Genomic DNA, 24,513 nt, shown 5'->3' with positions numbered 1-24,513 from the left:
GTAACAGTTAAAATGTAAACCTCAATAGAAGACAAAAACATTGATGAGGGGAAACGGCCGTACGTGGGGTTCACTGCAGAGCATGTTGTACCACAAGATAGAGCCCCAGGTCCACGGTAGACAACTACTGACCAACATCACCACAGGAAGACAAGTGATGTGTTTGAACATAGTATTTTATGTTGCAGTTACAGCAGTTTAATGTTGTCCCTTTGTCTCAAATAAACACCGCATTTCAAAAGACCACTTCTAGCAGTAAATTTACCGATAAATCAATGCATAGTTCTGGTAGAATGAGCTGCGTGTCAAAGCTGATTCAGTGCAGCTCCTCAAACATCTTGAGTGAAAACTGCAAAGAAAAGAAGCCTGTTAATTAAATAGCAAATATTGGTAGTTCCCTTTAAGTGGCCTTTATTTATAATTCTCTTCTCCCTCCCTTGCAGTCTGTGTTAATTAGAATGGAAAATCAAGAAAATTCAAGTCAGTAACCATAAATGATCATTTATTTATCGTCTAGTGCAATATGTAAGTGTTTATCATCGTACCATGTGACGGAAGTCAGCGGCCAGACATCCACTAGATTCTTCCAAGGTCATAACTTTGTTAACAGTCCCTGTAAAAAAGAAATTTCTGCGTCTAGGATATTACACAACAATTCGTTACAATAGCGAGGACCTCTGACATGCATAAAAAAACTAAATGTGTTCAGTAATTGTAATTAGCGTTTGCCTGTGCTCTTCGGTTTAATGTGATCGGTTACATGCCCTTTCACTGTATCCATCTCAGAAAAATCCATATAAATACACAAACATAGACAGGTCAAATATAAGCAATGCTTTGCAATAAAATTAATTCAGAAAACTATTCAAAAGCAATAGATAGACAGATGGATGATGGAAATTTTGACCTTGGGTTGAGAGTTCAGTTCAGGGAGTTTGAATAGTAGTCTACAGTATTGTAAAGCCCACTTAAAGTGATGGTAATTGTCTGTGAGACAGTGTCTGTTGATATAACAATAATCAGTTCAGTTCCTGAACCTTCTTCAGCTGCTGACGGATCTGCTGAAGACACTCCGCCACCACCGTGAACCTGGAGCACAATAAGAACATAATTACACCTCATTCCTTAACACAAGGGGCAACATGTTCTGGCCCATAAATAAATAAATAGCCTAATAAAAATTAATGCAAACAGAGTATCTGTATGTAAGAGCAGCAATCTGGTCATTTTAGTTGATTTTTAATTTGTGAATAAATTATCAAGATAACCATTTAAAAAAACATCGCATACATTTACAAATGGATTTATGAATTATGAACATTTCTGAGCTACTACCCTCCTATTCTGAATTATAATATGGTTTAAACATTATTTCAATGAATTGTGCAAATGTTTGTTTCAAAAATGAAGATATTTTCTGATGTTGTTGCTGTCGGAGTTGCAAACCCGATCGAATCACTGAATCACTGAGTCAGTTGAGAGCCGAATTAGTTCGAATACTGAACGAGTCATGAATCAGGCCAACGATGGTGCTCGGCGAAAAGAATCAAACCAAAAACGACGTATTGACTCTGCCTGCCGCATAGATCTACAGATTTTCTGTAAATATAACGACATAATTTCAGTGAGTAGTAATATTCGTCTTGTTTGATAATATGCTACTTTGAACAAAGGGCACGAGTGACATAACAGACTCCTGTTATGTTACTCGTCAAGAAATATCACGATATTGTGACTTACTTTTGGACGTGAATGCCCTTCAGAAATGTACATTTTTCACAACGCGAGAGTGAGTTAATGATACAAAAACAGTAGCATTCATTACGACGATTATCAACAACAATATCAATGATACGATATTATCCACAGCGCCCCCTAGAGGTTCCACCGGCTCTGCAGCTGCTCCAGACAGGTGTCGTGTGGACCTCCGATACAAGCCATCTGCTGTCTCTTCTTCCACTCAGGTAACTCTTCAGATACGAGTGTGAGCTGGATCTGCTCTGCTAGAGCCAGTGCATTAGCGATTTCTTCCATCACCCTCTGCACACAACACGTAGCCCATACTTATCCATACTATCACAGCCACTGTTCTCACACAACACTACAGATCACTAGACGTGGCAACACTGAGAAAATCTCAAATATTACAATTTTCGAGGTCACACTTGTGTCGCCTACCTCTGCCTTTATGTTTAGGTCGGTAAACATTCTTACAGTGGCCATTTCGTCCTGTTGACTCTCTTTTGTTGCGTGACCCTTTGTTTCAGCCTGGACTGAAAATATGAAGAATAATGTCCAGGAGACTGTCTTCTAAATAAATCATCTATCTTATATATTTCAAGTGCCCCATATTCAAAGTTAAGATAGATAGATAGATAGATAGATAGATAGATAGATAGATAGATAGATAGATAGATAGATAGATAGATAGATAGACAAACAAACTCTATATATAATGTGCATATGATTGATATCTAGTATTTTTTTACAGAGCAGGAAGAGTTAATAATTCTCTCATTTTACTTTCAATCATACTCGTACTGCAGATCTTCCAAAACCTGAATGTCCTGTTCTGTTTCCTGAGGAAAAAAAAGTGAACTATGTGATATCTTCACATAGTTAAAGTGAAACAGCCCGAAACAAAAAGACTTTCGAGTAATTTGATTTAAGGTGCTACGATATCAAATGGAATGAACGTGAGAGTACAGTGTCATAGTAATTTGAATAAGATACCTCCACACTCTTCTTAAAGATGTTTACTTTATGGTCCAACACTTTTTGTTGTTCTGTCGCACCTCCCTGTGATGAGTCAGTTTTACCCTGAACACAATATCAGGCCTTCATTCACCTCATTCAGGGTGTTGGATGCCTTCGTAGCCATTTGAGCACGATCCTCCTACAAGAGCTTAATAGGATTAATTTGTCCAAAGTGTTACAAAAAATAAAGGTTTATTATATCATAAATACAATATTTACAGAAAACAGAGTAGATGGACATTGTGTACCTGTAGGTTGTATGCGCTTGGTTTCGTTCTGGAGTGTTGCCCCAGGAAGTGCTTGCAGCAAATGACAGTCATGATATGTATGCTTAAAATACTACCATACTTCTTCTACAAGCACGGACACAAAATAAATCCATTGAAGCATTAGTTAGCACAGCAATTATTTTAAAAAGAAATACAGGACAGCTTTATGTCTCCATGACTTTAAACTAATAAATTAATAGAGTAAATTAGTAGCATTTAAGACAGAAGAACTGAAAAAAAGTATTTGTTTTCATTGTAATATCAACCGATTTGCATGTTACCATTTTTAAAGGTTTGAATTTAATTTAAAAAATAAATAAATTTAAATAAAAGTAGTTATCAACTATACGACTGCTTTAAAGTTCAAAAAAACTTTTTGTAGTGTATCAATGTTATCATTATTAATGTTACTTTGACACATTTTAAGTGTTAAAAAATTCTTTATTGAAAGTTAAGCTTGCAAGTCCATTGCATTTAAAAATGATTATGGATTACAAAATGTTATTATCAAATTTTTAATAACATAAAAAAGTCAAATAATGCTGCATGAGGCTTATATGTTTGGAAACAGCCAATATTTATTTTTGCACTACACTTTATTTTTAAGCTTCAGAGAAAAGATTACCATCTGGAGAAAAAGACGGACAAACCGCTGTTAAAAAAATGCTTATTACATAAATATAAACCGTTTAATACACTTTATTTTTAATTCACATGACAGTAACATTGCCTAATGGACCTGGCTTGGATCTATAGGAGTATTTGTAACTGCTGAAGGTAGGTTGATGTTTATTTCTGGTAGACTGTATCTGGCTGGTGTGTGTGTACAGTACATGTGCAATTGTATGAAAAGATATTTTAATGTGCAAAAAATAAATAAGTACTTCACAAGATGAAGGAGGATGTCTTTTTCACAAATGTCTCTCTCAAGAACAGCTTTTCAGAGTTTTTGTATACATCCAGTATCTTTATCTTTATGAGTGACTGGTACACAGAAATTTAAAATCCAAGCAACATGCTAGTTTCTTTACAATATGTTCACATTTTTACACAAACAAACAAACAAACAAACAAAAAGAACAGGTTTTAAGGCATGGCAGAAGGAAATAGCTCCTCTTCTTCACACGAGTGGAGAATAAATGTAGTAGATCTTTATATAAAACCCGTGCAAAGATAAATTATTTTGGTATCACTATTTGTATCCATTATTCGTTATAGATATCCGTGTGGCAGATACAATACTTTTAGAAACAGATACATTTTCTTTTAATAAAAGCGCTGGATTAAATTGAGGCTCATTGTCGGAGTAACGTTCTTCGTAGTTTTGCCTCGAGGTGCTCTAACACTTACGTGGTCTTGAAAAAGGTCTAAAAACATGGATAAATAAGAAATAAATAAGATATGAATATTGTTTTTCAGTAACAGAAATATATGAAATTGGGTAAAAAACAAGCAATAACTTACTCATCTGACACAGAAATGATGCGCCTGTCTATATATGGCCTGATATATGACTTAGGTTTGTCTGTCTCCATCTCTTCTGGATCGTCTGGAAACAAAACATCAGTTGCTTTTATCAGTGACACTTGGTTCAACATTTTGTTATTTTTTGCAATGGCATCTGCATATACTGTATTTATATACATTTAGTGGAATATATATAGGGTGTGTGTGTGTGTAATCACATTGAAAATACATTTTTATATGTGTGTACTGTGTAGTTTTATCATGTATACATAAATACACACACCCTGGGACGTAAATATTTAAGTATTTTATGTTTTTATATATTAAATAAATTTATATATATATATATATATATATATATATATATATATATATATATATATATATATATATATATATAATGTATATATATATATATATATATATATATATATATATATATATATATATATATATATATATATATATATATATATATATATATAATTTTTAATAGAAATAAAAATTATGGAAATAATATGTATTATGTATATATAAATACACATGCATGTAATAAAAATAGGCTTATATATTAAATGTATTTTTATATAATGTAAATACATGTTGATATTTTCAAAATATATTTTATGTTTGTCTTTATATATACATAATAAATATACACAGTACACACACACATTATGTACATATATACACACATACACATATGTAAATAAAAACGAAAATTTTAAATATGATTTATCGTGGCATATTTGTTTGACAGCACTAATACATATATATAAAGAATATCTACCATCAGAAGAGATATAGTAGCGACCAAAGGCCTCATCTTTTGGGATGTCTGGGTAAAGGTAGACGAGGGGGTTCACTGGAATCTTCTGTGCAGCAGTGAGGGTGTAGTCACGGATGACATTAGGCAAGGAAATAGATGCCAGATCTGATTTAGTGTAGGGCTTCACTGAATGCGTCTTAGGTTCACCTGTATTTGATGACATTCATTCATGTTAAAAGACTGCACAACAGATATCGTTTTTCAAAAAAATAAATAATCGATCAAATACTCAAATTCAAACCAGCACACACCGTCCTGTGAATACTCCACCCATGTGATTGTGATTCCTCCGTCTCGACAGGATTCACTGAAGCGCAGAAGGAAAGTGCCCGGCAGTTTGCTGCTCAACAAAGCCTTCTCTCGCTCTTTACTCAAAAACCCTATAATATACCTGTATATATGTGAGGAAGAAAAGGAATAAAATTGGACTGGATAACATAATAGTATTCTATGTTTGTGGCAGTATTGTTTCAGAGATTGGAGATTTTGGTTGATTTTGTTGATTTCATGTTGACTTTAAAATGTTCATTTGTAAATCTGTTGATCTCAAAATTAGAATTTTTTTTTTTAAATATTGTAAGAATGTAATTAAATTAAAAATATTGTCTAAACCCCAAACCTTTGAAGGCTCCATATATATATATATATATATATACACACACACACTAGGATTTAAAAAAATATACAATAATAGTAATTGGCTGATTTTGAACATCAAAAATGTAACTGACTCTAATGTGTAGCAGACAGACTAGATGTTACAGTATTTGTTTCATTGTCTGTAATGATGAAATTCTTACCCATCATTCCAGATGTTGAGTAGATGTCTTTTAATGAGGTCCAGAATCCCATCTATCCACAGCCAGAATGGTAAACCCCTCTCATTAGGAGACATCTAGGGAAAAACACACAAGTTATTTACTCTGCTTCCATTTTATTAGCTATAGCATTGGCATAGAATTGCTTACAATATTTTGTATCATTTTTAATAAAAATAACATATACAGGTACATCTAAAACTATTTTTTGTAACTTATTCATATATTCTATATTTTATATAAAGTAAAACATTTTAAAGTTTTTTTTTGTTAATTTGATGATTAGAGCTCATAAATGTCAAAATCCAATATCTCAAAATATTAGAATATTTTCTAAAATCAATAAGAACAAGTATTTGCACGGCGGAAAGTTCAAGTTCTTCAAAGCATGTTAATTTCTGCACTCAATACTTGGTCGGGGCTCGAGCATCAGTGAGGAGTGGATGGAAGTGATCGGCCTGTAGCTCTGCTGAGGCACTATTGAGTCTTCAGATCGTCTGTGTTGTTGGATACGCTGTTTCTCATCTTTCTCTTGAAAATGCAAAATTGACTTTTTATCTGAAAAGAGGACCTTATTACCACCGAGTAACAATCCAGATTTTTTTCTCCTTAGCCTAGTTAAGATGCTGCTGCTATTGTTTGTTTCAGAAGTGTCTTGGTAGCCCTTTTCCTGAAGACTTCTGAGTGTGAATACTCTTGATGCACTGACTCCACCTTCATTCCACTCTTTGTGAAGTTCTGCCAAATAAGCTTTGCTTGGCAGTATTCTCAAGCCTGAGTTCATCCTTGCTGCTTGAAACCCTTTTTATACCCAACTTCTTCCTTCCAGTCAACTTATCATTTAAAATGCTTTGTACAGCCAGTCCTTTCAGTAATGACCTTCTGTGACTTAACCACTTTGTGGAGGGTGTCAATGATCATCTTCTTGACCGTTGCCAAGTCTGACGTTTTTCCATTATTGTGGCATCAAAGAACAAGAGAGGTGAGCTCTAATCGTCAAAATCTTTAAACTTATTAAATGTTTTACTTTATCTAAAATATATATGAAAGTTTCACTTTTCTAATTAAGTTACAAATTAGTTTTTCGCAATATTCAAATTTTTTGAGATGTACCTGTATTCAGACAGTTTCAAGTTTTAAAAAAGCACAGCTGTTCTTTGTGGTATCGGGCTATTTTGCGTCTCAAGTTTTGTTTTAGCAGTAAATCATGTGCTGACAGCAGAGGAACAAATAAAATCGATGCTGGGTAAAGAAAGCGAAAGTGACTTTCTTGCTTTTGATTGAATTGTTTCCACAAACTCACCTTACAAAATGTATTCCAGTGGACGAGACCTTCATGATCCCCTTGGGTTTCATGACCTTAAAACATACATTCAATCTCTTACAAAGATTTTAAGAGTTACTTTGTGCCGTTTTAAATAAATCACATATTAACTCACCAAGCACTTTGTCGGCCAGCGTTCTCAGCTGCTCAGAGTTCAGAGCTCGTTTAGTGGTAGAAGAAAACTGCCAGCTCAAGACCTTTGAAAGCTGCTCCCATTTCACAGGTGGAGGATTCAAGAAGAACGTCAGATTCTGAGTGCGATAAAGGGCAACAGTTAAAATGTAAACCTCAATAGAAGCCAAAAACTAAATAAGGGGAAACAGCCGTACGTGGGGTTCACTGCAGAGCATGTTGTACCACAAGATAGAGCCCCAGGCACTAGGCATCTGATTCACGTGAGATATCACCACAATAGGAAGTGATGTGATCTGTTTTGTAGCAAAAAAAAAAAACAGGTCTGGTAAGAATTACTGGTCTGATCTACAGTTGATATGTCACAATAGGTAGTTACATTTCAGAGTGCTTTACCGATAAATCAACACATAGTTCTGGCTGAATGAGTTGAGTTTCAAAGTTAAGGATGTGCAGCTCCTCAGAAATGATGAGAGGAGTCTGTAATAAAAAGGGAAAAATATCAGCAATTTTTTCACTTCATTTTATTTGACTTCACTGTATGTGTTTTTAGCCTACCTCATTGGTTCTGTTGTTACTTTTCATCTCTTTTAATTGCTGTGGTAATCAGAGGGAAACAAAGAAATGTTCGGTTAGACATTATGTCGTATTTATTATTGGCGTTGATATGTTTGCTTTTCGCATCTTACCAAATGACGAAACTCAGCTGCTAGACACCCACTAGATTCCTCTAAGTTCATAACTTTAGAAAACGTTCCTAAAATGTTGAATTTCCTACATCTAGGACATCAGAAAACAGACAAATTATTTGAGCTTCGACGGCATGCATACAAATGATAATGGTGTTTCTTTATAAATAATAAATTGTTAAAATATTTTATTCCGAACAAAATAGAATAATTTAATAATTAAGGTTTACATTCCAAGCTTATCTTTGGTTAATTGTAATGATGACTGTGCAGTACTATACAATACAGTTACTGTACAGTAATATTATAGCAGGTTTGGTTTTTTGTCAAATGCAGACATTTTTGTGGTTGCATCTAAATTCATTAGCTCATTCCAAACATCATATAATAATATACGTACCCTTTTATTGTGTCTTTCTCTGTTAAATCTCTACAGAAGAAAAACAAATATACTGTTAGAAGATAGATAGATAGATAGATAGATAGATAGATAGATAGATAGATAGATAGATAGATAGATAGATAGATAGATAGATAGATAGATAGATAGATAGATTTTGCTTACTTGTCAATAGAAACTTTTACTTTGAGTTGGCAGTTCAGTTCAGGGAGTTTGACTAGTGATCTACAAAATAAAACACATTGACATCACTCAAATTAAAGTTTTTTTCTCAGACATTTACCATCAATTAAAACAAGTGACATCACAGTGTTATCAACTCTAACTTCAAATAAACCCACCTGATCTTGACTGTAAACTGAACTCCCGTTTTTATCACCAAGGGTCTCTGAGGATGTGTCGGCATGCAAGGCTGTCTCTCCACCACAAGAGAACTGAAAGACAGATCACAACCGCTGCCATCCTGTTCAAGACTAGAACCTTTCAGAAGTGATGCACACCTCAAAGTGTATTCAAATTCCCCTGTAAACCTTTAACCCCAAATATCTCCCCATCAATATCCAAATGGCTTTTTCTTCTACAGCTTGTGGTCTACACGGAAATGTATGAATGGATAAAGTATTGTATCTCACTGTATTATAAGGTTTTTGAAGAGTAAAAGGGCCTGGTCATCCAGCTGGCTCTTGCCCAGGGTGAGGGGGTCGTTGTTGTAGGTGAATTTCTGCACCAGTTCCTGAACCTTCTTCAGCTGCTGACGGATCTGCTGAAGACACTCCGCCACCACCGTGAACCTGGAGCACAATTCATGTATTAGCTAATCATAAGATTAAGACAGTATGTGCTTATTAGCTCGAGCTTGAGACCATGTCGGATATAGAAACACTTTTATTAATAACCTTTTGGAACAACTTTTAATTTCAATGTATTGTTCTAATGAAATAATTAAATTATATAAAATCATTTAGATATCAAATATAAAATCTTAATTTTATTTTGTCATCATTATTGTTTCCAGATCATTTGAAGCGCCTCCAGAGGTTCTCACCAGCTCTGCAGTTGGTCCAGACAGGCATTGGGCGGCCCTCCGATACAAACCATCTGCTGTCTCTTCTTCCACTCAGGTAACTCTTCAGATATGAGTGTGAGCTGGATCTGCTCTGCTAGAGTCAGCGCATTAGCGATTTCTTTTATCACCACCTGCACACATATAAATGCTATATTTAAGACGAAATTCGATACTGAAGAAAACGGCAACATTAAAATCAACATCAACGTGAAAGAAAAATCTAAATTAACATTAAAAATGTATGTGCCCTTGTAATGTTTAATCAAAATAACTTCCCCTCCCTCTTGCAATGAGATTTCTCTTCTCAGGGGGTAAGGGTGAGAATGATCAAGCGATCCAATCCCCGATGGATTAAAAAAGTCCCGCCCTACATTTGTTCTTGTTTGAGAAGCCAGAGATGGTCTTAAAGAGATGGTGCCAAAGTCCGCAAATTTACCATTGGAGAAAGTTTAACGCCAACTTGATAATCACATTACAGCTTTGAAGTCAGGTGTGAGACAGACATCAGTTATTGCAGATAACATAGATTAGATTAAAGCATTTTTTCAGATTTTCTTATTGGCGTAACCTCTAAAAACACGTCAAACATGTTGCAGCTTTTCTCTTACCAAAGTAGTTTTTTCATCACAAAAAAGGCCTTTGGCCTCATTTGTTGTTTTGTGTTAACCGTAGAGGCGACAGATCACAACAGAAAAGAACAGACTATCACAATTTTTTCTTTTTCATGCAAATTTTAAGCACATTTCTATAAATGTGAATATTCCGGAGCTCAATCTTTCCGCTAAATGTATGTAGGGATGCATCACTGAAATCTCGACCTACCTCTCTTTTCATGCTCAGCCCAACGAACATTTGTCTGATTGCCATTTCCTCCTGCTTGACCTCTTTCGTTACCTGGCCATTCATTTCAACTTCCACTGAAAATATAAAAATGCAAATCCATACCCTTACTCATTCTTATAAATTCCTACTATTTATGTTCACAGCATTGATCTAACCAAACATATCGCAGAGCATGAGTTAATACCAGGAGCAAAATGCCGAAAATGCGTCTAATGTTACCTCGACTCTGCAAAGTGTTTCTCTTGAAGTCGTACTCATCTTGCACATCCTCCAGAACCTGAATGTCCTGTTCCACTTCCTAGAAGCAAATAAAGTGCAGCAGCTTGAAACACTGTATTAACTAATAAATCGGCGTCATACGAAGCGTTTTGTTTGTAAAGACCCAAAAAGATCAGCTTTACCTGCACGGTTGTTTTCAATTTGTTGACTTTAGTGCCCAACTCATTTTGCTGTTCCATCATTGCACTCCCCTGTGATGAGCCACCGTTACCCTAAAAGGAAATTTTCTAAGATGAATAACAAACACGCGTGCAGGTTTGAAATGACAGCTGTACACTAAGAGCCTTACTTGAGTTCTAAGTGCATTTTCCAGTATCTTTCTCTCTTCATTCAGAGTGCTAGCTATGATCATAGCCATGTGAACAGGATCCTCCTGGAAGTGCTCCTAATTGGAGACGTCCGTATCCATTAGCTTGGCCATTTTAATTTAGAATGATAATATATTGAAGGTAAAATTGTTGGAAAAACAACGTACCTGTATGTTACGCTTAATTTTGCGTATATTATGCTGCAAAAGGAAGTTGTTTCCTAGGTTGAGACGGCTGTAGTGCTCATCCAGTTGATTCAGGAGTTCATGGAAGCGCAGGGTTGCCAAAGATACGTTACTGGCAATTGATTCCCTGAAACCCCGAAATGATGCGTCAAAGATATGATTTGCAGTAATTCACGATACAGAAATTAAATTTGCAACTGGATGATACATTTAATAACAAAAATTCTCACCAGTCGTGACCCTCAATCCACTGACTGAGATACTGTCGGATCTCCATTGGAAAAGCCTCATCGTAAAGCTGGTCCACTTGCTCTAAATACAGAGAGTCCAGCAGCTGCAGCTGGTTCCAGAGTGTCATCTGATGACAAGAAGCACAATCGCATATGAAATGGTGCAGGAGCATTTACGTGCAACATCCTGCCCGAGTTGAAATTCGTCATCTAGTACCTTGTTAATGTGCAACTGTGTTACAGTGTAGCAATAAGCCAATAATAATAATAATAGTTACTGTAATAAAATGTGTTGTAAACATGTGTTATAAAAACCCATGAAAGTATTAATATTTATTTATTTTGTATTTCATAAAAATACAGAACAAATCCTTTATCTGTATCCTTTAAAGTCACTGACCGCAATCAGACTAGATTTCACTTTAGACAGTTTTAGGCTTTAGACAGTTAGGCTACTCATAAATTTCACTCTTAAAATTAATACAGTTTTGTATGCATGGGAGTATGGGTCATCAAACCCATTAATTTTCACTGATTCTTTCTTTGAGCTCTTGAAGGCAGCGAAATGAGATTCTTTACATGAGCTTGCGTTTCTGCTTTCCCGCATTCGCAAACAACTTATGAATGGAAATCAATGGAACGAAAACTGTTGAATATATGACCGCACCTTACGCAGAGCAAAATATAATTTTAAAGACTGCTTACATGCTTCTACTCTAACACATCTATCATAGCTGTACTGAAAAAAAAAAAAAAAAATTATATATATATATATATATATATATATATATATATATATATATATATATATATAATAAATATATATAAATATAAATATTTATATATATATATATATATATATATATATATATATAAATATAAATATATATATATATATATATATATATATATATATATATATATATATATATATATATATATATATATATATATATATATATATATATATATATATATATATAATAAAAACATAGGCTAAAATGTCTTCTACTAAGGTTTCATTACATTATAAATAGTGAACTGCTTTACACATTATACTATTAAATTACATTCGTCAATTTTACCTACAGCATTTACAAAAAAGAACGAACGCTTACATAGCATATCAGAAAAATTACCTTTCAACATAGAAGTTGGGTCAAGGCACAAAAGCAGTATATCTCAGGCTACGCAAATACACGAGATACAACTAGACTAAACTGCGTCTGTTTCAGACTTATATTCTTTTCAGCAACCCCATAAAGGTAAAATATGGAAGGCTGACGCAGGTTGCGGCCCCCATTGGCACCGCGGGCCAATCGGAATGCTCTGATTACCATATGCAAATACGCCGGCGACGAGAACCAATCGCGTTCTCGTGCGTACGCTAAGCCGCGCTCCCTTAGCGAATGGCTGTTCTCGGCAAGCGCAGCCCTCCCTTTACTGTCACGCTGATGGCGGAATAGGAACTGATGTGAAAACAGAAACCTAGCGAGTCACTGGATTATTATTAAATTATATTTGATGGCTAGATAAAAGCCGTTCGTAATTATCTAAGAAGAACTGATTATTATCTTAAAAGACCAGGGAAAATGCATCATCGACCTTGTGTGGATGAGAGTTTGACGCTCATGCTGTTTAGGGGGGTTGTGAAACTCAAGGCACAGCCACCGGGCAAGCACGCGTTTTCTGAGAAAGCGAGACCTAAACAGAAACGAAACTTGGATTTACGTCAATTCCCTATTATTTTACTCCACGCCACTGGATGCTTTATGGAGACGTCTCGATTGGCAACGTGCTTTGTTTTAAGTGCAGACGCACAAACGGATAGAAACAGACACAGAACTGGTTTAAAGAACATTAAAGGATATTTTGTAATAAGATATGAGCCATTCTTGTCAATTTGTTGAAAAACTTTGAATACATGAAAGCCCGTTTTATCATTTAAGGAAGTGGTTTTGTAAAGGGGGAAACCAGATGCAGGTTTATAGTGAAATCCATCCAGCATCACTAAATCCTTTGGAAATATTTGCTGATGTTTGCGCTGTTGCTTACCCACCAAAATGATGTCACTTCCAGGATGTCATGAAGGAACTGGGCCACATAGCAACAAATACCTTTAACAAAAAAAAAAAAAAAAAAATATATATATATATATATATATATATATATATATATATATATATATATATATATATATACTATAGCTAGAATTGTAATTGTAATAATAATAATAATAATAATAATAAGTTTTTTTTTATTAAGGGTTTTTAAGTTTGTAAATAACTACCCATAAAAGCTTTGTTCATCTTCGGAACACAATTTAAAATATTTTATAAAAAACCGGAGGCTTGTGACTCTCCCATTGGCTGCCAAAACAATTATGACTGTCAAGATGCAGAAAATTATGAAAGATGTCTTTCTGAACACTCCATCTGCAACGTTACGGTTGAACCACTGATGGCAAATGGAGAGCTCATATTTTTTTGCACCTTGACAGAAGTAATTGTTTGACAGTCAGTGGGACAGTCTCAAGTTTTCAGGTTTTCATCAAAAATATCTTAAATTGTGTTCTAAAAACAAACAAGTAGCCTTAAAAGACTTTGGCAGTAAGACATTATTAGTAATGTGAGTTACGTAATCAGATTACTTTTGTCAAGTAATTAGGTAACGCATTATTTTTCAATTAAAGTTACATTTTCAATTAAGTAACACCAGATACTCTGATTTCACATTTATTGACTGACATGTCTCTTGTCCTCATGTTAAGAGAAATCTCAGAAGTAGAAAGGTATGCTCTGCGTAAACAAGTTAGCTGCAGGCTAAATGTCTGAACTCATGCAATATTGTAATGCATTAAAAATCTCTTACCTCAAAACTGATAGAAAATACATATATATTAATTAGGCTACCAGTTAAAACAATACACCTGGAATATGCCTGGTTAATACATTGATTAAAGAACATTGTGAAGCTTCCAGGGGCATGGCAAATAATACAAGAATGAAATTACAGCCATGAAATGTTTTGAAAATAAATCCATAAATTGACTTGAAGTTATTAAAATAAAAATTTCATCATTGTTACTTACTCTCATACTATTCCAAACCCGTATGAGTTCTTGTGTTGTTGAGCACAAAATTTCAAAGACCATGAGTAACCAGTTGACGGTAGCCATTGACTCCCATAGTATGTCCCCCACGCAAGTCAGTCATTCGGTTAAAAATATCTAAACAACCTAAATTAAATATCTAAACAATTTTTTTTTTTCAACAGGAGAAAGAAACTCATGGAGGCTTGGAACAAAATGAGGGTGAGTAAATTGTAATTTTAGTAAGTTTTCATTTTTGGGTGAACTATTACTTTTTATTCAGTATATTAAGACATGACAGGGACATGAAAATGTATTCCATAGTATTCTTTAGATAAAAAAAAAATATTCAATTTATTACAAGTTATGATCAACTTGTGATTCATACTCCTGCCAACTCTTTTGTTTGATGACAATTTTTCATTATTATTTTTTCCCCCCCACACCAGTACGCCAAACACAAAGTGAATGAAGTAGATATCAACTTGTCGGGATATTTATTTGCAGAAATGCAAAAGACTTACCGTCACAGTTTGCATGTCAAATCTGCAAAAACATGAAGTATAGTGTAAAAGTGTTTTTAAAAATGGATGTGTAATTGGCATAAATCATATTTCAGGCACGTAGTGCACCTCGTCACAGACTTTAATGGAAATGTTGGGTTTATAAAGGTAAATATCTACATACAACTAAGGAAAAAACATGGTTGGATTCCTAATTCTAGCTCTAAATGATTGGATTCCACACTACAGACACCTCGCATATGCTGACAGGAAGAATGTGGGTGAGATCCATTCCCATGTTACATGCAGCTTGCAGGCTGCAGCCCACTCAGCAACATTTCCAACCTCATAACGTAAAAAACCACAATCCCTAGTCACTGTGCCAGAATGCTCCATTCGATTTTAAGAGTGCACATTATTACTACTATAACTTATACTACTAATAATAACAACACCATAGATCAACCATAAAATTCTTTATTTGAAAAAATGCTTCTCATAATATATACATAAACATGAAAATGGCAATCGCAATTAAGGCAGATTATGATTTTGGCAAAATCTGAATTTTACAGGTAGATGAGACCAGTGATATTGTACTCTCGTTTATTGTAGATAAACTGTTATAATGTTAGAAATATACAATCTTTCGGCAAATGAAAATAGGGAATGACGGATTATAGTGGCAGACAGCCAGAAAAGTAAACAAAAAACAGCTAACGAAGCCAAAATAAAGAGATGAAAATATTTGAACCCGTCCATAATCTTAGATCCAAATGAAATGTGGTCGTTGTACTTTCTAGGGTGAGCTCATCTGCAATGTGAACAAAGAAAACAGTGTCGTGTCATTTTCTGGTAACTGAATCGTCCTTTATCTGCTTATTAGTGGAAGCCTAATAGTGAGACCATGTTGAGCATATTAGGGTTATGATGAGAATGAATAATGCACGTGATTGTAAGTCACTAAGTGCGATACTGACCATGGTAATTCAGGTCAGATGTTCTTGCTTTTAATGAAGCACAGTATGCTCTTTGGATTATTCTCAAATCGGGATTGGATGATCGTCATGTGACAGCATTATTGCAAGCTTTAAAATTTGTCAAAGATGTTACTTACGGCGCTTTCAAACTCAAAGGGGCTGAGGTGCTGGGTGATAATTTCAAACATTCCTGGAGACATGGGGGGTTCGGGAGAGGAACACGCATTTTGGACTGGACCACTGAGAATTGAGGACATTGAAAATCAGAATCAGTTTGTACTATCATGCGGCACGGAAAAGAAACAAATTATTAAAAGAAATCTAGCTGTGAAAGAAGTTAGTATACTCACTTCCGATGGGAAATTGGAACTAACTGTGTCTGAATGTAAGGACAAACTGTGAAAGATTTAAAAAAAAAACAACAAATGTGTGAAAAAGAGGTGCTTAACCTTTTTAAAAAATTGTATTGTTAATATAGATACATTCGTTTTTCTTAAAATGAGTTTGAAAACATGATGACTGAGCATGATGAATAGAGTGAACAATATGATATATGTAAGATAAAGGAAAGTGATGATGTACGCCCTTTCCTGTTGAAGGTCTAGCTTTGGTTGAACATGGGGGAACAATTTGAAGTGTGCACTGTTTTAGTAGAGTGCCGGGTCATGTTTACTCATAAGGTTTTGCTCGTATTTATTTATTTTTGTGAAATGGTCTTTTCTGCTAACATCTTTACAATGTAAAGTCATTAATCATAATGATCAATTTTTTTTTTTTTATTAATCAGTATAGCATTTATGAGCCAATGGCTACAACATTGTAATATAAATAAAGTCCCTTAACACATTAACTAATATAAATTCTACAAATTAGACTTCATTTTACGTTATTAATGAGCCTAAAATAAATTGGGATAAATTCTAGAAAAGGTAGTCATGAGTAGTTTAAAAAGATTTCAAAATATATTAGTGCTAGTTCAAAACTTCTCATCAGTCTTTAGACTACTCATCAGTTTATATGCATTTTCAGGTAGGTTTTGAGATACCGTTTCAAATACTTTTTCCATTATAAAGAGTCTGTTTCTCTAAATAATTTGACATATTTGACTAGCAGCTTTGTGATATGAATGGCTCAAGCAAATCTTCTCTCACTTCTCAATAGTGTAGAGTATATAGTTTATATCCTCCCACCCCCCTACAAAACACACCCATGCTTCTTGTCGTTTCTTGAGCCTGTTTTCATTTAACAGGGCTGTAAAGAAAATATGGGGCACAGTAAAACAAAATAAAGAAAATCAGATACATTTGCAGACATCTAACCTTTGTTTTGCTGGCTGTTGTAATGTTTCCCAAAAGCCTCATCCTTCGGAATATCAGGATAAAGGAACTTTAGAGGATTTTCTGGGACGACACCATCTGCAATGACCTTATAGTCCCGTATTATATCAGCAATGGGCAAGGCGTTGAGACGGTTTTTTGTGTACGGCTCTACAGAGATGAACTTTGGGTCTCCTGTAAACATTTTAAGAATATTTAACAACATATTTAATACAATAATGATGCACCGAGCACCAAAACAGCCAGGCATACTGTAAGAACAGTTTTTTTCCCTCAGGCATTATTTAATCTGAACATTACTTTGTCAGTTGCACACTGAATATAATAAAATAGAAATGTAATCCATAAAAGGGTAAAGGGCATCTGCTGAATTTTGGAACATCTCCAATCTGGAGTTTCCCTCTGCAAATAAAAGATATTGTCTCAGTGTGGGAGTTACAGTCATTGCTTAACCTGTGTGGACTTGCACACAGAAAACTGTACACTGTAAGGAAAACCTTGTTAGGATTCTTTGCTGTTGTTATCTTTGCTTTACAACTGGACACTTGTAACATTTAAGAATATGCTAAAGAAATAGTTCACCCAGAAATGAAAATGTATTTAAAATGTACTCGCCCCCTAAAGCCATCTAAGACCTAGATGACTTTGTTTATTCATCAGAACAGGTTTGAAGAAATGTAGCATTTATTTCTGCAGTGAATGGGTGCCATCGGAATGAGAGTTCAAACATAAACAGTTCACTGCATAATTCACCCATTCATAACTGTTCCGATGGAAAAACAAACACATCTACATCTTGAATGGCCTGAGGGTGGCTCAGTTTTCAGCAAATTTTCATTGTTGGATGAACCTTTGCTTTAAAATGTCATTTTACCAACCATTTTCATCCTGCTCAACCCAGGTGAAGGTGATTCCTCCGAGGTGACTTTCACTAAAGCGTAGCAGGAAAGTCCCTGGCTCCTTCTCCTTCAGTAAGGCGCGTTCCATCTCTTTACTCACAAAACCCATTATGTAGCTGAGAAACAGAAGCAGGATGCATTCCAACAAGCAAAAAAAAAAAAAAAAGCAAAAACCTTTGTCAGCAAAGCATATAAAGAGAAATCTCTCAAATATACTGATAAATATACTCATGAAGTAATTTATCAACATCACAACAATGAACTAAACTGTTATTTATTACATGCTTACAAGAATAACAGATCTAATGTGTTTTATATCTATTAATCATGGATCTGAATGTCATAACAAGGTCACTGACCCATCAATCCAAACAGGAAGTAAATGCTTCTTGATAAGGTCCAGGATCGAATCCAGCCACAGCCAAAAACTAAATGATTTGCCAGGAATGTTTTCCTTAGAGCAAAAGAAAAAAAAAATTCTATTGTTACAATTTGAAAACAGCAAGTGTATGATTTTTTTTTTTTTTCAATATTACCTTCCAGAACTTGGACCAAGAAACTTGGCAGTCATTATAAGAAGCGTGTTGACCTTCAGAAACAATTAAAACACTGTTTAGATGAAAACCAAAACACATTTACAAAACTCTTATATTAGCATGCTTATGAAACAACATTAGAGAAAGTCTACACAGTCTAATGTAAATTACACAATCCCCCAGTTTCACAGACGAGGCTTAAACCTAGTCCTAGAATAAATGTAAATCTGAGTTGTTTCAACTAATTCTGACTTAGTCTAAGCCCTGTCTATGAAACCGGGCCACTGACATAACTTTAATGTAAAAAAAGTTGACAGAAAACATACCTAGAAGTTTATCTCCCAGCATGTTAAGTTGTTCTTTGTTGAGTCCTCGTCCTGCAAAACTTGAGAACTGCCAGCTGAGGACCTCTGAGAGTTGACTCCAACTGGCCCGCAAGGGGTTACTGAAGAATCCAAGGTTCTAAACAAGTCAGAGAAGATCAAATAATACTTTGTCCAGCCTTGCCACTGATTTTATGAAAAGATACTATAAAGCTAGATGTACGTTCTTTAAATCAGAAGCTCACCTTGGGGTCATCAGTTAGCAGATTGTACCACATCACAGAGGCCCAACCTCCTGGGAGCTGACTGACATTGGAGATGACCACCAGTGGCAGGGAGCAAGTCTGTACAGGAACAAAAACACAAAACTCTCTCTCTGAATATGTGTGTGTTTATGTATGCACACAAATATTGATAAAAAATATTTCAGATTTTCAGTTACCCTTTTAATTATATGCTGTCATATATGCCAACAGTATACAGTATTTGATATATGTGTATATATATTGTTTGTATAGGTATAATTAATACACAAATTACGTTTATAAATTAAATATTTTTATGTATTGTTATAAAATATAAGTATATATAATTGTGTATACATGTAAACATTTAAAATATATCCTTATAAAATATATACTTTATGTATGTGTAAAAGGTTTTATTTTGCATGTGATTAATCATTTAACAGCACTACACATATATATATATATATATATATATATATATATATATATATATATATATATATATATATATATATATATATATATATATATATATATATATATATATATATATATATATATATATATATGTATATATAATGTATATATATATATATGTATGTGTATATATTTACATAGACACTAAAACATACCTCAAGATCAATATCCAGGCCCTGCAACACCAGCATGGCCTCAAAATTGAGAGAGTGTAACTCCTCTGTTACTGACAGGGGACCCTGCAATAAAAGTATTATTACACTTCAATGACAAGAGCAAAGATAAAAAGTGTGAGGCTGCCCTCTTTTGGCAAGATGATGTATTCCACACTGAATAACAACATGAGAAAAACGCTCTATGTCAGCAGACCCGAGCCAAGGTGTAAGCCTTGTAAGATGTGCCACTAAAAGACATACTCCAATAAAGTATGCAGATATTAGAAATGCAGTCTTACCTCATTTCCTTTTCCTCCGGTAGGACACTTTCTCTCTTTCAGCTGCTGCAAAACACAAGGAATTCATGAAATATCTTTGCTTTCTTAAAGGGACAGTTCACCCAATAGTGAAAGTGTTCTTTACATATCCTCATGTTCATTTTCGCACAGCTCATTCTAACTGTCCTTGTAGGGAAGAATAAGATTGAAAATTTTTACTTTTGTTTCATGGAAAAAAATAAACATAATGTGGGTTTGGGTAAGTAAACATGAGGGTAAGTAAATAATGACTAATGTATTTTCCTACAGTGGGTGAACTTTAAATATATTTAACACCTTATTAACAGTATTGTCTTGATTCTTTTGCTAGAATTCAGAGTGAAGTACCAGATGCCTGAACTCTACAGAAAGACATCCAGTCGACTCCTCAACATCCATCACTTTGGTGTTGTTGGTGAGGATGAAGAACTGCCTGTTTCTACAAGGAAATATGAGTAATGTTAGTTTTGATATGTTCTCGTTTAGTCACATTTTCCACTGTATTGTAAATTACAGTAACCCGCTATGTAGAATATATACAAAATTGAGCTAGTAAAACACTGCTGCCCCCTTCCCCCCACACACTTAGCTGAAAAACTCATATTGAGATTTGGCCTGAATAAACAACAGGAAGCTGGTTCTTCTGTTTGAGGTTGAGTGCACTCACACTTTGCCTGGTGGAAGGTCTCTGCACAAAAATAGAAAAAAGTAGAAAACGCGGTCATGTCGGGCTAAATGCACCTCTTTATTAATATCTTTTTAATCCAAACGAATATTACTGTAGGAATATTGCTTTGATTTTTAAATTTTTTTCTTGTAAAATCACTTAATTAGTCTCAGCATAGATTCAGCATAGATTAACCAGTCAAAACTTGTATTTGCAACTTAGATAACAGCAATATGTATTGTAAAATGACTCTTTAATGATATGCATTTGAGATGTTACTAAGTTCATTGACATCATCTTTCAGGAAGTAGCATCATGTGCGGTAGAAAAAACATCATCAGTAAATATTATGATGAATTGTATGTGGTATACTTAGTTGGTTTACCTCTGCCTAACAACAACAACAATAATAATCATCCGTATAATATCTACACATTAAAAATTAAAAAAATATTAACTTCAAATTGACTTTCTTCTGTAAGTTAAATATCATCCCCCACTGAGGAATTGCTTAATTTAGTTTTTTTGTTAAATTTGCATACAAACAAGTGATAAATGAAAGGTTTAACGTTAATATATTAAGTCTGCTTAACAATTTTTCATTCTTCCTCATGTTACAAGCATATTTCTTTTTAATAAGTTAAAAGATCGATAATGGTTGATGTATTGCACACTATTGTAACTATTGCAAATGTATTGCATAGCACGAATGACCCAGGTTACAAAGATAAAAAGTAGACATAATTCTGGGGACATACTTATCAAATGTTGTCTTGACTTTGAGTTGATAATCCACCTCAGGTAACTTAACCAGTAATCTGAAAAGAAAAAAGTGAAATTAAATGGGCAATAATTGGGTTGGCCCAAAGGCCTTGTGAAAGTAGACTTGTTTACACGAGGAGTTCAGTGGAAGCTGTGGTTCGTACCTGACCTTGGTGGTAAACTGCACCTGTGTTTTGATGATTAGAGGTTTCTGAGGGTGTGTAGGCATGCATGGCTGCTTCTCCACCACAAAGGAGCTGCAAACATGATGACCAAAACACATTATCCAGGTTACCTGGTCATCCAGCACCGCCATTCTATCGTGTTGCATTCATCGAGTTTCACGTATCTGTGTGACTGTATGCCACACAGAGTGAACTGTTGCGCTTTAATTGTTTTACAAATGTGCATGAAATCCCTAAAAGTTACCTTTTAATGAGGTGGTAGATGAGGTATTTGACTTGCTCCTCCATCTGAGGTCTCTGGAGAGGGATTGGATCACTCTCGTAAGTGACTTTCAGGATGAGTTCACCCAGTTTGTCCAGCTGTCTCTTAATCTGGAAAAGACTCTGGGCTGTCAGGGTAAACCTGTAAAAGTGATTTCACATGACAATTAGGTTTGATTTCGATTTGAAAAAGACCAATCGCTTAGTAAGCACAATAACACCATAACACATGACCTACACCAAAAGTTTGGGGTCTGTAATGTTTTTGAAAGAAGTCTCTAATGCACATTAAGGCTAAATTTGTTTGATCACAAAAATACAGACAAATTTGGATTTTGTGAAATATTATTACAATTTCAAATATTGTTTTAATTAAATATAATTAAATAAAAATTATATATATATATATATATATATATATATATATATATATATATATATATTATCTTTACAGTCACTTTTGCACAATTCAATGCATCATTGCTGCATGAAGGCATTGATTTCTTAAAAAAAAATAATAATCTTGAGCAGTAGCATAAATCCCATGTTTTTTCCTCCCGGTTGTCTTTACTGTGTGCACTGTGACAGTCTCATTAGACAACATTCAAAACAATAATCTATTATAAACCACATACACATAATTTTTATTATAAAGAGTTAGTACCAGTTTTGGAGCTGGTCCAGTCCTATCAGAACCGGTCCTCCGATGCAGGCGATCTGTTGCCTCCGTTTCCATTCCTTAAGCTCAGGGTTAAGCTGAGAGGAGATCAGGGTATCAATTTCCTTTATAACATCTGCAATCTTTGACAAAATCTCCTGCAAGGGTAAAACAAAATACAAACATAGTGGTTAACAGTGACCAGAAAACATTTATAGTAGCATCATCACACACCTGAGCGAAAATGTACTAAAGATGTGTTAAAACCACTCAAAGACCTAAATGAGACAGGAAGTTCCCAGGGTGGTATAAAAAGCATGATACAAGTGAACAAAACCTTTAACCAGCATGAAGAAAAGGAAATGGCTGCAAAGTAAAACAAATACAAATTTAAAAAAGTGAAAGGTACTGTCATTGGGGAGATAGACTTACCTTTCTTTTGAAATCCAGGCGATTCAGTATTTCCTGAAGTGTAGTGACTTCTTGCTTCATGGTTAAAGAGTTTCTGTCAACTGGATCTACAGGATATAAGAGGGGGGTCTTTTTATGTCAAAAATCCTCTTTTATATTCCCATATTGTATTATTTGCCTTATTATGTCATTAAACAGTAGTAGGGTGGCATTTATGGAAGATAATCATACACTCACCTCGAAGCTGGAGTGTTTTGTAGCGAAAGTCAAAATCGTCCTGCATGTCCTCAAGATACTTCACAGCCTGGTCCAGCATCTGATAAAAGCATGTAGAAGTAATGCCGTATGTCACACACTTAACTTTTTATATATCTAAACACCCATGGCTGTCATAACACCCATGTAACTTACCTGAACGCTGCTTCTTATGACTGCCACTTTGTTGTCAAGAACTTTGAGCTTCTCCACTGTGGCTGAGTTTTGCATTGACTTCTCCAGCGGTCCCTGCCATTGATACAATGGAAATATGGAAAACAGAAGACGTAAATCTAAACTAAATGTATAAATCGGCAACATGAAAGAAATATGCATTGTACTAGATAATAAATGAAATAAGTTCATTCATGATGTTGGCCATGTTAACTAGGGCAGACTGAAGCACCTTTCGGATCCCACACTGGTATGCTGTAATATCGTGTGAGTGCAAAATTGAAGCTTAGTTGCCAACAAAGTTGCACTGGGAATATGTGGTTTTTGCATGCTGTTTGTCATGTGTCTTGGCAGTACCTGTTCCTGCATGCTGGCTGTGGATAAGATGCGTCTTTCTTCCCTCAGGCAGTTACAGATTACAGCAACCATGTGCAGAGGATTCGCCTTATATTTTACCTGAAAGAGTGACGCAACAGCATTTACTGACTTATGTGGAAAGTTACCGGGGACTTTTTTTGGCACATTGTGAAGGATAGTAGTCACGAAAAATCTGTTCAGCTTGACGGTTAAGGAAAGAATAGAATCGCTATCAATTGTATCAATTTTATTGGTGCTATGCAAAGGCTTAAATCTCTACTGATTGTAAAAGTTCCACATTTATTTATATATATATATATA

The 24,513-nt window shown here is 34.7% G+C and overlaps 3 protein-coding genes across 5 annotated transcripts in view; all 3 read right to left on the bottom strand.

Annotated features, from left to right (window-relative positions):
• Positions 1-614: 614 nt before the first annotated feature.
• LOC122351701 (signal transducer and activator of transcription 1-like) lies at positions 615-2,337 on the bottom strand. Its single transcript, XM_043248968.1, has 3 exons — positions 2,179-2,337; positions 1,889-2,040; positions 615-1,089 (listed from the first exon to the last, which is right to left on the bottom strand). The coding sequence occupies exons 1-3, from the start codon at positions 2,221-2,223 to the stop codon at positions 1,020-1,022; spliced, it is 267 nt and encodes an 88-aa protein (XP_043104903.1). The 5' UTR covers positions 2,224-2,337; the 3' UTR covers positions 615-1,019.
• A 1,247-nt stretch (positions 2,338-3,584) lies between these two features.
• On the bottom strand, positions 3,585-12,885 carry stat1b (signal transducer and activator of transcription 1b). Its single transcript, XM_043248967.1, has 23 exons — positions 12,736-12,885; positions 11,597-11,724; positions 11,349-11,493; positions 11,163-11,258; positions 10,996-11,085; positions 10,814-10,892; positions 10,574-10,668; positions 9,731-9,882; positions 9,318-9,476; positions 9,027-9,119; positions 8,851-8,910; positions 8,686-8,715; positions 8,286-8,376; positions 8,155-8,193; positions 7,993-8,076; positions 7,794-7,892; positions 7,580-7,715; positions 7,444-7,499; positions 6,123-6,217; positions 5,574-5,713; positions 5,284-5,469; positions 4,491-4,575; positions 3,585-4,393 (listed from the first exon to the last, which is right to left on the bottom strand). The coding sequence occupies exons 2-23, from the start codon at positions 11,722-11,724 to the stop codon at positions 4,366-4,368; spliced, it is 2,166 nt and encodes a 721-aa protein (XP_043104902.1). The 5' UTR covers positions 12,736-12,885; the 3' UTR covers positions 3,585-4,365.
• A 2,766-nt stretch (positions 12,886-15,651) lies between these two features.
• Positions 15,652-24,513, bottom strand: part of stat4 (signal transducer and activator of transcription 4) — a 12,234-nt gene continuing 3,372 nt past the window's right edge. For 2 of the 3 annotated variants that reach the window (XM_043249394.1, XM_043249393.1), the window contains exons 4-24: positions 24,193-24,291; positions 23,818-23,910; positions 23,644-23,722; positions 23,428-23,513; positions 23,002-23,153; positions 22,321-22,479; positions 22,056-22,148; positions 21,888-21,947; positions 21,130-21,150; positions 20,811-20,901; positions 20,445-20,489; positions 20,146-20,229; positions 19,511-19,609; positions 19,269-19,404; positions 18,943-18,995; positions 18,766-18,860; positions 18,386-18,522; positions 17,490-17,681; positions 16,521-16,566; positions 16,308-16,410; positions 15,652-16,004 (exon numbers count right to left, since the gene is read on the bottom strand). In XM_043249394.1, coding sequence (XP_043105329.1) covers positions 15,990-16,004; positions 16,308-16,410; positions 16,521-16,566; positions 17,490-17,681; positions 18,386-18,522; positions 18,766-18,860; positions 18,943-18,995; positions 19,269-19,404; positions 19,511-19,609; positions 20,146-20,229; positions 20,445-20,489; positions 20,811-20,901; positions 21,130-21,150; positions 21,888-21,947; positions 22,056-22,148; positions 22,321-22,479; positions 23,002-23,153; positions 23,428-23,513; positions 23,644-23,722; positions 23,818-23,910; positions 24,193-24,291 — 1,938 coding nt within the window. In that variant the 3' untranslated portion in view covers positions 15,652-15,989. The remainder of the gene's footprint in view (positions 16,005-16,307; positions 16,411-16,520; positions 16,567-17,489; positions 17,682-18,385; positions 18,523-18,765; positions 18,861-18,942; positions 18,996-19,268; positions 19,405-19,510; positions 19,610-20,145; positions 20,230-20,444; positions 20,490-20,810; positions 20,902-21,129; positions 21,151-21,887; positions 21,948-22,055; positions 22,149-22,320; positions 22,480-23,001; positions 23,154-23,427; positions 23,514-23,643; positions 23,723-23,817; positions 23,911-24,192; positions 24,292-24,513) is intronic. The other variant, XM_043249395.1, reaches the window with a different exon arrangement.

Source organism: Puntigrus tetrazona, chromosome 9 (genome assembly GCF_018831695.1).
Source record: "Puntigrus tetrazona isolate hp1 chromosome 9, ASM1883169v1, whole genome shotgun sequence".
In the NCBI taxonomy this organism is placed as follows: Eukaryota; Metazoa; Chordata; class Actinopteri; order Cypriniformes; family Cyprinidae; genus Puntigrus; species Puntigrus tetrazona.
Note: the sequence above shows the minus strand (reverse complement) of the source record. Positions and strands in the feature narration are given on the sequence as shown.